Raw genomic sequence first — 14,771 nt, 5'->3', positions numbered from 1 at the left:
TTGAGTTATAACTGATGTAACTAACACAATCTTCTTTTATATACAGATTACTAAACTTTATATTCCAATAACACTTTTTATTTTTATTGTGATAAAAATAAGATGATTATCTATGATGGAAAGCTCATATTTATAAATATATAAAATTATACCCGAAAGTATTAAATTTAAATTGGTTTGACTCCGAACCGAAATAGAAACTTCACATTCAATTTATAAATCACTGCCATATGTTTACTGAAAGTAAGATACGAATCAAAAACCATTGTTGGAGCAATTCTAACTTTAAAAATCAATATTTTATTCTCTCATTGTTATACAATCAAAAATAAAATACGCTTTTTTAATGTGGCAGCGCCATTAAAACTTGAAAAATAAAAAAGTTTCTGGCGAAAAGTTCAGTTCATGAAAATATATATTATCTAAATGTTATCCTAAATCAAATATTGTCCTACTTTTTGACATCTCAACATTCTGCGCAAACCCGCATTCTCCATCGAATGACTAATACATATTTAGAACTTCACCCTTCAGGATTTTCCGCATTGGCTGCAACCTTGACCCAATATCAAAAATAATCGAAAATCGAATCAGAATCGTAGGTATCCAAAATATTCATATGCACAACTAAAATAATTTATGATACAAGAAAGTTATGTTAATAATTTTTATCAAGATTTTAAAATCAAAATTTTAATTTTTAATTTAATTTAAATTGTTTGTGTTAATTTTTCCTTGGGTAATTATTCCATATATGGTTTTATATACTCGTACTCGTATGTTTAACGCCTTACTTACTTCGAAATAATTTACGAGTAAAAGTAATGCGTGCCACATGTTTATAATCACTTTAAACTGAAATATCGACTTAAACAAAGCATACAAAGCCTCCAAAATATAAATTACTTATTACTTTGATTATAATAAGAATAATAATAGTCCAAATAACCGTCATACTCTTATTATCGTTGAGTCTCGTTAATTTTCACCTATTTAGCCAGAACACAACAACACTTGGCGCGGCAAACCGACCGAAAAAACGCGACTTCGACTTCGACTTCAAAACGCGCCTGCACCAAAAAACACAGCGGCCTAATGTGTTCCTAATTGCAGTCGAGTTGAACTCGTAAAGTTCGCATAGCATTCGGAGAGCAAAAAAAAAGTAGAAACAAAGTGAGGGAAATATGAAAAGTTACATGTGCAGTTTAATTTTAATTTTAACGCTCGGATATGTCGAGGATTTGCATTTTCATTTGCATTTGCGATCATCAGCATAACTGTTATAAAGTGGAAACTATTTAGCATAAAAAGTTGGTTGGTAGATTAATAATAAATACATAATTGAAAATATAAATATATCTATGATATAAAAATGAATCGTAAAATCTGTTGGTAAGCGCATAACTCAATAACGCATTGAACAATTTGGCCAATTCTTTTTTTTAAATGTTCGTTGAAGTCCAAGGAAGGTTTTTACGGCGAGAAAAATTCAAATAATTGTTGGGAAAACCCTAAAACCCTATCTATAGGATAAAAGTTGGCATTGAGATTCAATTATAGTTATAGTTAAATAGTTGAATCCGAGATGGCGCGCTGAAGTGCATTATAAGCAATTCTTTATATAATTAATTTCTTTAAAATAAAATTGCGAATCTTATTGATAGAATTGACACATACTATGTCTAGAACAAGAGAGTAAAAACGAATTACATTTTTATTAAACACTACCGGAACTAAGTCGTGGACAAAAGCGAGTTTATAATAAGTAATATTGATTCTTTCTTTTTTCTGATTCTTTACAAACAACTTTAAATTGACAACATCCAACACATCCAACACTCGACCGTCTACACTTTTCTTCTCCTTTGTGTCTCTTTTCTTTTCGTTTTCCATCCACTTTGCCATAATTCAATTCCAGCTCTCCATAAGCGTGAAGATTTCATCATGACCTCGCCTTCTTCGTTTTCGCCAAACGTGGAAATCCTTCGCAGACCTCTTTATAGTCAAAACGGTCAGAGTAATGTTTGCCACGCAAGCAAAAGCCGCATACATGCACGTGAATGTCACATATTTGTGCGCACGGCGCGTGAGTGTTGGTGGGCAGCGTTTTGCACATTTTGCAAAGAGCTCCAAGCTCAAGTTGCATACTTTGGACACTCCTATTGAGAAAATCGCATTCAATGTGTTTGCTTGTGTAATATTTCCAGCGTTATCTATATTTTCAATATAATATTGACGAGATGAAAATTCCATGCGAAAAGCGACATATTGCGCTGAAAGCGGTGATAACACGTGCGGAAATGTCATAGTGGATTTGTGTTTGGAAAATGGGAAAATGCCTAAATTTCTTTTGCAGATTTTTCGCCAAAATACGCATAAAAACAACCTCATTCCTATCCATTTTAAACTCTAAACTATTGACCACCAGATGGCGTTAGATGTTAACACAACAAAATATTAAATTTGGTAGAAACTGAATAACCAAACTTAATCTTAACACACGTTAAGCATTGTAAAGTGAAATAGTTAATCAATTGTAGTGTGCGTTTACCGGAATTGTCCGCAAAAGATAATGCGTTTAAAATATGTCGGTGTTGGAGTGTGTAGAGTCCGCCGCGGCGGCCGTTATTCCAAATAGTCTCCAGTGCAGAAAGCATAGAAGAAAACGTTATATCTATTAATTAAACACACTCGTTCTCGTCGAAGATTATATTATTACGGACGAGCGCCGGCCGATCGGCGTGGAAGCGGCGTGAAGCGGCACGAAGAAAGGAGAAGAAGAAGCGCGCCGCATCGAGGAGGAAGCAGCGGCCTGCCGTATCGGCACACGCGTTGTGCAAGTCCAACCTGAAGCACTTCTTCGCACTTCTTCGAGGTGTATATTTGCGGTGTGTGCGAAAAATAAATCGCGTAAAAACAAAAATAAATAAAATAAAGTTTTAAGATTTTGCGGCGTTATTTTGTGCGATAATAAATAAAAGTGTTGAAGTTTATGTGCGAGTTGGATTAGGATTTGACGCAGTTGCGAAAATCGCCCAAAGTTGAAGTGCGAGTTCTTTAAGTGCTTCAAAATAGGCGCCGGACCCAGCCTACCGCCGCAGCCCGAACGGAATGGGTTCGTCCACGAGGCGCAGGATGCGCTCTGGATGCTTGAGGAGCATAATTTTGCCAAGGGCCAAAGAAAAAGAAGGTACGAAAAGAAAAAAATAAATAAAACCTCACAAAAATAATTGTTTGCTTGTTTACTAGATAAAAAAATAAAACAATTGAATCACTAGTAAATAATTTTCTTTTCTGTTCGTGTCAGAAACAAGCGAATTTTGCGCGTTTGCATTTTAAAACTTCCGGGCGCATGCGAAACGTTAGTTTCCCGGTACAGCTGATAACTCACTGCAATAATTCATTTTTACAGTAAACCGGGCAAAAATGGACTGTTGAACGTGTCACGTTTTGCATTTTTTTCGCGTTACTCCTTCCTGTACGAAATTAAACCTAAACGTAAAAAGAATTCAAAAACGCAAACAATTTTCACGACCTCTTACTTTAAAATAAAGTTAAGTTGTCATTTTAATTAATTAGTGAATAATTTACAAGTTGTATCTCAAGAATATAAACTTGCATCAGTTTCAAACTTTTAGTCACCCACAAATTTGCATATTCCAGTGCAATTTGCGCGTTGAATTTGCATTTCACAGAAGGTTTCCCCTCAAATTGAAAGCATCCGTAACTTGCATACAAATTATACCAAACTTGTCAATTGCCAAACAAAATAATTAATACTACAACAATCAAAAATAAATAGTATTAAATTTATAAAATTGTATTGCGGATGTAAACAACCTTGAACTTGTCATCACATCGCATCACATAACTTTAGAAACGTAGCAATACCCAAGAGAAGTTTTTCAATACTCGTAGTTTCCTTTCACGTGGTAATCCATAATAGGAAAGTCATAACATGTTCGAGTTGCATCTTGAAACAAATACAGTACGGTATCAAAGGGGTCCGTAACAGAAGTTGCAGACGAGTAGAATAGTAGAGAAACAGATGCGAGTCGAAATGAATTCCGCACGAACGCTCGAAATGTTGCACAACTCGCGCATGAACGTTTTAATAGTTCTACTTCTTGCCAACTTAAATCGATCTTCTTACTCGTATAAACTTTAAAGTTGTAGTAGGTTGACTTAATTTGACATCAGGTGAAATTTTAACTTGGGATACAACAGTCAAAACTGTCAAAAAGTATGAAGCTGCCATTTATTTATTCATTCAATCTCCATATCTATAATACAAAAATAAATCGCAAAATCTGTTAGTAAGCGCATAACTCAACAACGCCTAAACCAATTTGGCTAATTATTTTTTTTTAATGTTTGCTAAAGTCCAAGCATGGTTTTTAAGGCGAGAAAAATTCGAATAATTGCCGGGAAAACCCTAAAGACACCCCTTTTCTATAGGATAAAAGTTGGCATTCTGATTCAATCATAGTTATAGTTAAATAGTTGAATCCGAGATGGCGCACTGAAGTGCATTATTAGCAATTCTTTATATAATTAATTTTTTTTAAATAAAATTGCGAATCTTATTGATAGAATAAGAAAAAGCTAGTATCTCAATAAAAACACAGCAGTTTAATCAACACTTAACTGTTTATGAAATATACTTAAATAATTTTATTACTTTTACTTCTGCATGTGCATCAATTGTTGATGGTTTTACTACTTGCCCATGCACCTCCTAACCGTTGCATTGAAGACATCAGTTGTTTTTTTTTTTGCCTCCTTCGACGCTTTATCTACAATTACAGTTAATTCGCGTGGCCGTCGACTCACAGACGTCAATGTCATCTTCTTCTTCGTCTAGTCGACCGCCGATGATGATGATGATGATGGACACACATAGGTCTCACTCAGGCATCGTTTTCATGTCTTTGTACGGCGTTTACAAGTAATTGTGCATCGTGCACCGCAGCGGTCACAGAATGCACACCGATAATTAACGCGATTCATAATTGCAACGCCGCGGCGAATGCAGAGAGGAATGAATTTATAAATGTACTTCCTTCCTTCAACCAGTGAGTCTAGACCCACACGTCTTACATTGTGAATATATTGTCTTGAGTGTGTGTGCAATGTTTTAGTTTACTGTGTGCAGCAATCGGAGAAACGGAGCGCGCTTTACCGTTTTTTTCATTTTTAATTAGACTGCTATTAATGCTATTATTTTCCGTTTCTGCTGACGGATAGAGGGGCACGCAAGCCATGTTCGTTTAATTGCTCAATTTACAATCAACCATCGACAATAGTTGTTGAATGACGGTAAAAAGTAAAATGATTTCAAAATAAAAAGAAAAAAATCGTTTTCAACCATTTTTAATATTAAATAACCTAAAAATTTGATTATATAACCTCAAAATACCCTCAAAATACAATCTAGCATTATTTCCCGTGCATAATTATCTAAAAATATATTTTTAAAGAGTTTTGAAATAAAAATATTTTGTGGCATTTGAAACCAACAAGTTTTCTTCAGATAAAATTAAATATAACGTTGAAATAAGCCGTGAAAGATTTGATCTTGCATGATAATCGCACATAAACTAAATTGAAAGTCATAAACTGCAAGATTGCCTCTGCAATATGCATTAGTCGTCGCCTACGCACACATCCACTCTAAGTTTAACTTTAAGAGAAGAACAACATACTCTCAAGTAACAAGATGATGACTATGATAATGAATTCATCACTCTCTTCCAGCCGCACTTTACTTGAACATTCACACTAATGAACACATAGTGCTAAAATAGTAATAATCATACACATCTGCAAGATGCAGATATATATTCATACAGTGCAATATTTCTTGATAAAGATCAAAGTAAGATTTACTGGAGGACGAATTAAAGATTCAAACAGATGAAGCTGGATGCATGCGGATAACGACAGGAAGTTGATGTTAATAATCATCAAGGATTAATAATCACCGTCGACATACATATTGCTAAAGTTGTACATCTATATAACTAAAACATAGTCAGGTTAGTTACAATAATTATAACTTAAGAACGGCTGAACAGATTTTGATGATCTATGATTTGTTGCATTCGTCTCCGATCCGAATATCAGAATAAATATTAAAATATATTAAATTGTGATTTAAAGGGTGTTAAATCTTCTATAATATAAAAATGAATTGCAAAATTTTTTAGTAAGCATAACTCAACAAGGCCTAGACTAATTTGGCCAATTCTTTTTATAAAAGGTTCGTTAAAGTCCAAGGATGTTTTTTACGGCGAGAAAAATTCGAATAATTGCCGGGTAAACCCTAAAGGCAGCCCTTTTCTATAGAATAAAAATTGGCATTAAGATTCAATCATAGTTATAGTTAAATAGTTGAATCCGAGATGGCGCGCTGAAGTGCATTATTAGCAATTCTTTATAATTTTTTTTTAAATAAAATTGCGAATCTTATTGATAGAATTGACACATTCTATGTCTAGAACATGAACGTAAAAAGGAATTACATTTTTATTAAACACCACCAGGACGAAGTCTCGGGCAAAAGCTAGTTTTGAAATATAAATTAAATTACTTTCAAGGTAGAAAAAACAAGAAAGTATAAATTAATTAAAATTTTACAATAAAATACGCGACGTAGTTCAAAGCAAAAGCTAGTAATTAATATTCTGGAGAATATTTATCAAAGGAAACTTTAAGTAATTTATCACGAAAACATAATAATTTTATATGGATTGAAAATTGATATACTGAGTTGTTGGTAATTTGAGATTTGCAATTACTCTCCCCCGACCTGTCGTACAAAATATTGAAATTCAATTTGGAACAGTGCAGATTTGTTTGTACGTTTGTAGGTAATTCCAACAGTGGAAACTGTTTGCCGCGGTGCAATTTTAATTTAATGCTAATTTCAATCGCGTTTGCCGTGCACCACATTCATTCCATTCGTGGATTTCCATTAATAATATACTCGCAGATATATTTAATTAAACATTTGTATTGTTCAAGAGTAATAACTAAAACATGCTGCTGTTTAATTTTCATATTGTGATAATAATTGGAGCAATTCCATGCATTTAATTTAGATTTAACATTAAAGGACCATTTATTAAATAGTAATTTCAATTTTAATCCAATTATAAATATAAACTGAAAATAATTCGAGTACATTAAATAAAAAAATATTTTAATATTTGTACCGCGACTCAATCATTGTTGGTTTTCTCAAAAAATTGAAGAAAAAAAAAACAAAAGATATTTATAAACAGTATCAAAATATGGTACAATGTTCACTTTTGCATATAAATTAGTGAGTTTGTTTGTTTGTTTCGCTTTCACACAAAAACTAATGAATCAATTTTAATAAATTTTGGTACGGAAATATTTCGTACTAAGAAAAAGCAAATAGACTACTTTTAATGTCATAAATATTGTTTTCAAGGTGTAAAACTAGGAATAAAAGTTAAATAAAGCTTCAATCATAACAATAGTTAAATAATTCAAACTGAGATGGTGCGAATGTCGCGAGAAAAGCTAATTTACTATATTTTGAACCAAATTAAAATGTAAATGAATAAAAATAAGAACGATGACTGATTATTCCTATGTGAATGGTTGCCATTTCGTGCGCAACTTGCTCCACTCTGATTATTTATTTACTGCACAAATCATTCATCTATGAAAACCTTGCATGAACTCATTGCACATGCAATATTTACATTTAATTTAAACCAAGTTAACAAAAAAAATTAAAAAGGTTATGCAAAAACTAATATTTTGACTTAAAAAAAAACTTTCTTCACATAAATATACCAATTGTATTCTGCTACCTGAAATAATTTGATATTTTTATTATTTCTGCATACCTATATCCACATGAAAGTTATAAGTGCATTTTTTCTTATTTTATTATACATTGCACTCGCTTGGTTGAAAAATAGAGCGGTAATTTTCAACAGCGCACAATTAATTCCGACAATGCCACCACGCATACAATGCCCCACGGGTCTAATCGTCGCTCGCATGCGTAAATACAAAAGACTGGCAATAATATCTAATCTGGTCTCTTGGCGCAAAGCTTGAGGATGATACTTTCCATATAATAATGCGCATAATCATATGGAGGTTGGCGGTTGTCACTGCGCTGCACACATATGACAAATAGTTTTATTTATTCGTTTACGCGCACATCTCAATCGGGCGACATGTTTATAACTCAAGACTTAATTAAATGGCAACAATAAAAGTGTCATCCACATAAGAAAAATGAAAATTAACTTTCTATTGCAGATTAAAATTTAATCCAAACACTTCATGTCTCTTTTTTATTCTAAAAGAGGTCGCTAGTGGCATATATAAGCAACTGATATAACTCTTATAGTAAGTATACTCGTATGTAAAAGCTTCCAAGATAAATCACATTTGATAATTGTGTGTCAATTTTTTAAATATTTCTTTCTACTTCCACCTTTAAAGCGCCAGTTTTTCCAAGGTTTAGGGATAAAAAGTGATATTTTAAATACGAACAGGCAAAGCCGTGACTAAAGTACTTTAATCACCTGCTTTAGTCACGAGGTGGAGCATATGCCTACGTAGTTGCCTACGGCGCTGTTTATGCAATGGTTAGAAAATGAAATAAATCTACCAAAAATATAAATTTACCCTCACGCTCAAATTAAACATTAAAACAACTATATACATTTTTGAAATGTAGCTAATGTGCCTACAATATTAATATACCGCTGTATAAAGTAAAATTACTCCTTCGCCAACATTAATCCTAACACTAATAATACTAATATGAAGATGTTATAACTCGACTGTAATGAGTGCAAGTAAATACCTAATTTCTGTACTTAACTTAATTATTCAATTTTTTCTTCTTCTTCATCCTATCATCCTAAATGCGTATGTAATTAAGTAGGTACGCAATCTTCATGTTGTACCAACGTTTTGATACACTTTCATAATTATAGTAATTTTCGATGGTTGAGATGATGATTTCCCGTTGTAGGCATTACAATTATCCAATTTTATAATCTTCTACCTGCCCACTACAACTACATCTACATCAACATCCAACAGATTGTTGTCCAGAGAATAAAAATAAAAATGAGTTTACAGTTTAAATTTTCAAGTAATAAATAAATATAAACACAAGAAATTTCGCGCAATAAACATTTATGATTAAATACGAATATTATATAATTAATAATTAACCTTTTTAAGATCATTTACAGTTTGACAATAATAAAATTGTTAATTATGTAATACTCGTACTATAAAGTATTACGTGTTGTGACTATAATGCTTAAACATGTGCAAATTGTACCGTTGTCTTCATTGTAACGTTTCGACAGCTTTTAACAATTTGCACGTCTGTTTAACGTTTTGTCACACATGCCGAGAGCTTATGCGATATTCTCTGAACTCTTAAGTTGCGTTTACCTTACCACTAGTAATAGTCTGAGTATGAGTAGTAGTGATGTTAGGACTAAAGTTTTCTTGAAACTGGAGTTTAAATGATGTGCTGTCGAAGGCTGCGTCGTGTCGAAACATGATGCATGATGCATCATGCATAGAATTTTAGTGTAGGTACAATTTGCATGATGGATGAAGTGGTTTACAACGCGTATTTGCAACAAAATATGTAATTTGTTTCGGTTTGTTAGGAAATTAACAGAAAAAACAGAAAATTTCTTTTAAATTATTTTGTATTTTTAACTTCAATGTATAAATTAAAACTCTCTTTAATTCTTGTCATGTTATCACTTATATAAAACCAAGTAGCGTTAGTTACATCATTTATAACTCAAGAACGAGTGAACAGATTTTCATGATTTATGATTTGTTGAATTCGTCTTCGCCCCAAATAGCCGAATAAATATTACGAAAAATTATGATATAAAGGGCCTTAAATAAAGAAATACGATTCATTCATAGTAATAGTTGAATAAATCATTTAGAGATGGCGCAAAAGTCGCGAAAATAGCAAAGTAAACATTAATTACTAAAAACTATGTCGTGGACAAAAGCCAGTCTTATACCCAAACTGAATTTAATTTATATATCAATTTAATACTCACTTTGATCCAAATCACAGTTGGTTACCCTGTTTACCCTGTATAAATGATTAGCAGCTAGTTTTGCATCAACGTCATAGTTAACATTTGGATCCACTGGATCTGATGAAGGATGAGGTAAATTTTGCACGAAAAGCACGCGTTCTGCGGAGGGTGGCGACGGTGAAAGCGGACATGCTCCCGGCTCCCGCACGCATTCTTCGAGCGGTTGTAATCGCTGACGCGCCAGGAGTTCGCATCCTTCGCCGGCTAACAACAAGCAACGCCCGGCCTTCAGGCGACCTACAACACACCCATGCGAAAAAAATGCAAACGATAAAACAAAAACAATAAAAAACAGCAAGCTAAAAATAAATAAAGCAAAACAGACAACATTTGGCAGCAAAAACATAAAACATTCAACATAAATGTACAATTTCTTAATTAGTTTCCACTCGGAGATAAAGATTTAAGGAAATATTGGAAAAACTATTTCATTAGTAAGGAATTTTCATTTAATGGGAGTTTTAGTGCACAATAAACTAGTTTAATATTTTAATACCCACTAATATCGGCAAAAATATATTAGGTGTATAAATTTTGCCAATAATAAAATATTATAATTAATAATAAAGATATTAATTGCAAAATTTAAGTTTAAAGAAAATTAACATAAAAATTGCATAAAAAGACTTTAAAAAACAAAAATAATAAAATAAAACACAATTTTCGTACGTATTCTAAATTGTTAAACATAAACTTAGTTTTCCAGGTTATAATAGCCTATATTACATGCACATTACGTGATTTACAGCTTTTTGTTAGTCAAGTTATAGCATACCGTGAATATTATATTAAATATTATATTTATTCGAGCCCCATGTTTCAGCTTTTCATTATAATTTTATGATTAAATATTGTGGCCATAAATAAAGTTATAATACTCTCTTCTAAAGTATTACTTTATTTGCAATTGTCTTACCTCAGCATTTAGCGTGATTTGTGATTTTCATGTCCGCCACAGAAGAAACAAACAAGAAAGTTCTGTATAATTCGAGTGTAAATTCATTGTGATTTGTTTGCCCAAGGGTTTCCGCTATCAAAACCTCCTTAGCTGCACGTGTATTGTTTTCCTATTATTATACACCTTGTCTCCATAAATTCATTTTCAACACAATAAATAATTCAATAACAAGTAAAAATTATTTTTGTTTATTTTGAGATTTTAGTTTTTTTTTTGTTATTTGCGCTTAAATGCTTTTTTTGTTGTCGATATTTGTTGTAGATAAATGTTTGTTCAGCTTGTACTCTTCGCGCAGTTTTAATTTATCCGGTTCGAGGTCTCTCGCCTTTTCATCGTTTTCCGCGCAACACGGCGGCGGCTTATTTCCATTTTGCTATTTTCCACCGCCTCTCCACGCCCCCTTGCTGTTATTGTGCCGCATCGGCACGGCGTGCCGAATGAATGGGAAATCCGTGCGGAATTTCCACAATGATAAAAGCCCAGGCTGCGCCGCCTAACGGGAAACGAAAATATCGCATGAACGCCGGAAAACAACGCGAACAACAAGCGGATTTGCTGCGCAGCTTCCATTGCAAGTTCTAACCTTAAAGTGTACTTCGTTTTTATCCTTTGTGCATATACGCAATGATGCTGTGGACAACCGCAAGCCGATTATAAATAAGTATACGAAACACGCGCGGAGAAAAGAAAATTTTCATTCAAAAGAAGAAAAAAAATGAAGCGTGAAGAAAATATCGTTTTCGTTCCGGTCTATGGACATCACAGATATAATACGATTTATAAACACATATTTCAGAGAACAATCAATGGATATTGTTGTTTGTATTTGTTTATTCATATCAAACAAGATTAAATTGTTTTTAAAGCTTTTTGTGCATTTAAAACCTCAAAATGCGCCGAAAAACAACAAAAAACAAAATAAAATTTATTTTTATTCAATTTGTCTCAAGTGTTAAACTTTTCTATGTTTCTAGATTAATTACTGACATTGAAAGATAAAAACTATCTATATTTCAACCTATTGAAACATTTCCCATCGTCGTGAATTTTTTACTTTACAATTTGCACACAATTGTAACAAATAATACGCTGGAAAATGCACTGAGAAAAACGCATTGAAATGAATGCATAAACGCATAACAGACACAATGAACCAACGCGAACAATTGCATATCCTTTTCCTGCAACATTCATATTTCACGAATTCAAATTTAAGTGCGCAAATTCTCTCAACAAGAACGTTTGTTATTGTTATTATATTATTCTCGCAGTGCATTTGATCCTAGCTGCATCAAAACTGAGTGAAATTAAGTCTGATTCCAACGTAGATTGTAGAATGCACGCAGTTATATATTGACGTTGAGAAATTGAGAATGCAATTAGGTTAATTAAATGAAAATCAGTCGCTGCATTTACGATTAATTCAATTCGTACGCGTGCATTTCTACGAAAGCTTTCGCACGAAGCAAACAAACTTATCGATGGCACTTTCAGTAATCCATTGGATTAGGATTACAATTCACACTCTTAGTTACTGTGCACAGTTGATTGCAATACGCATACTTCATGCAGTAAATATCAATTTGTTTCCGAGTGTTTTCTACAAGAGAAAATCGAAATGAAAGGAAAACGTTCGCTGGAATACTAATTTCAAAAAATCATAAATCACAACTGATTGACTGATGTCTAAAAATCATTACGTACACTTTGTCCAGATGTTTGATAAAAGGGTTAACAACTTCATTTCACACATGAATGGTGAAAATATCGAGCGAGTCGAGAGCATGAAATGACTATCACGGATAATATTGTTCGAACCGAATGGTTTTCCCCTCTTGTGTGCGACGTAAAAACCCTTGTCAATCGTGTCACGTATTTTTCGAAATTTAATCTAATTCCTGCCAATGCGCACACGACATTGGAGAATTGATAACACAAAACACGTACGTGTGGGAAAACAATTTCACGACGTGTTTTATTGTAAAATATATAAATATAAAAAACTTTTCTGAATATGTTAGCCAATAAATTTCGTATATGTTGATGTATTGTATGCAACCCAATACACACCACACATTAAATACATAGCATAACATAAGTATTGTCGCTTGATCACATGTTATGTTAATAATTTTGTTGAATATGGAAGAGAATCGTGCATGTTATACGTTATGTCCGCTCTATTTGCTTTAGCAACAGTAAAAAGCGCCAATTAGCGCTGGCAATTAAATAGAGTACACTGCAAAGTGCTCGTCGTATATAACGCTTTTCGATGGTTGAGTAGTAATTAAATTAGAAATTAAAATCGCATGTATCAGCACACCTACAAAACTAGATATCCATCACACATCGAAATTCCTAATTTTATTCTGAATCACAAACGTTCACAAACGTTCAGAAATGATACGAAGCGTGAAAGCCGAAATATTCAGAGCAAGCAGGCAACTTAATGTGCAGCGTTTATGCACAGACATGCATGTCGATAATGAGTAAGCGAAACATAAATGAGAACATAACGAACGGAATGTTATTCACCAGTTGGAATTGTTTCTGCGTGTGGGGTGGCAACTGCCATGTTCGCTTGTTCTCACTGATTACGAACTGAACAGAAACGGATGCAGTGGAGTGTGAAGTGTGTGCAAGTGCGGTCGTTTTCGATCGATTAACGACAAAACGCGTTAATTATAATCTAAAACCGATTTGTAATAGCACTTTAAGTGGTGATTACAGACATTTCCCATGGAGCTAATTGTGTCTTTCAGTTGATTAAAAATTTGAATGTGAATTTGTTGTAGAAATAAAGTTAATTACTACATAGGCAACCAAAAATACATTTATTACGTAACTTTTATGTGTGGATGAAACACAATAAGTTGCCTATAGTGAATGTATTATATGAATTTTCATGTAAAACCGCAGATGACAAGTTATTTAACTTATATGAATTATAAATTTTGTTTTTCCGCTTTGTTAGATTACGTTGCAGTCTGCAGAATATTTTACGCCCTTTTCCTGTCGTAATAACAAAGCGCAATCATAAACCACCATCATTAAAATACGGTTATGATACAACATGGCACAAAAAAGCTTTTCCCCTTTGTTTTTTCTATTTGTTTTTATTTTTTGGCTGACAAACTAAAAAATATCATTTACACAATTTTTTAAAGTATTTATATTTGATTATTGGTGAAAACTGCAGTGGAACTTGCATTTATAGCGCTTGTTGCATGTTGTGTTTCGATCCGGATGGATCCAGAGATCGGATTGTGGACGACCATCCGGATATCCTGGCAACCAGACCGCGCTGGAAGCGTTCCGGTCGGCTGGCCGCTGCATAAACGCGCCACGAAGAAGTTCAACAAACATGGCCAACAAAATATATTCTGTTATTGCATTCCATAGCGTGTGTATTCATTGAATTTCATGATGCACGCACGCATTCGATGCTTTTTTGCTACAATTGTGCGTATTCATAATTTTATTACAATACTACCACTCAAATTACCACCAATTTTAATTCAATATTGAATATCAACATTCAAGTAAACTAATTTCGAATAAAAAATAAATGGATGCAAACAGTTGTGTATTGATTTGTTATGTCAACGTCAATTTATTTGTACAAGAAAATTCGTGTCTCTATTTCAACACGCGGACATCATTATGTC

At 33.1% G+C, this 14,771-nt stretch overlaps 1 protein-coding gene across 2 annotated transcripts in view; it reads right to left on the bottom strand.

Annotated features, from left to right (window-relative positions):
- The window catches only part of MCU (mitochondrial calcium uniporter), a 63,352-nt gene that overhangs the window by 10,442 nt on the left and 38,139 nt on the right, over positions 1–14,771 (bottom strand). Inside the window, exon 3 of one of the 2 annotated variants that reach the window (XM_065308581.1) lies at positions 10,104–10,382. The exons of the other annotated variant lie outside the window; for it this stretch is intronic. Coding sequence (XP_065164653.1) covers positions 10,104–10,382 — 279 coding nt within the window. The remainder of the gene's footprint in view (positions 1–10,103; positions 10,383–14,771) is intronic. 2 annotated transcript variants of the gene reach the window in all.

Source organism: Atheta coriaria, unplaced genomic scaffold (genome assembly GCF_025399875.1).
Source record: "Atheta coriaria isolate IRGN ID8LTWV9N9 unplaced genomic scaffold, Caltech_Dcor_3.1 hic_scaffold_7_pilon, whole genome shotgun sequence".
Classification (NCBI taxonomy): Eukaryota; Metazoa; Arthropoda; class Insecta; order Coleoptera; family Staphylinidae; genus Dalotia; species Dalotia coriaria.
Note: the sequence above shows the minus strand (reverse complement) of the source record. Positions and strands in the feature narration are given on the sequence as shown.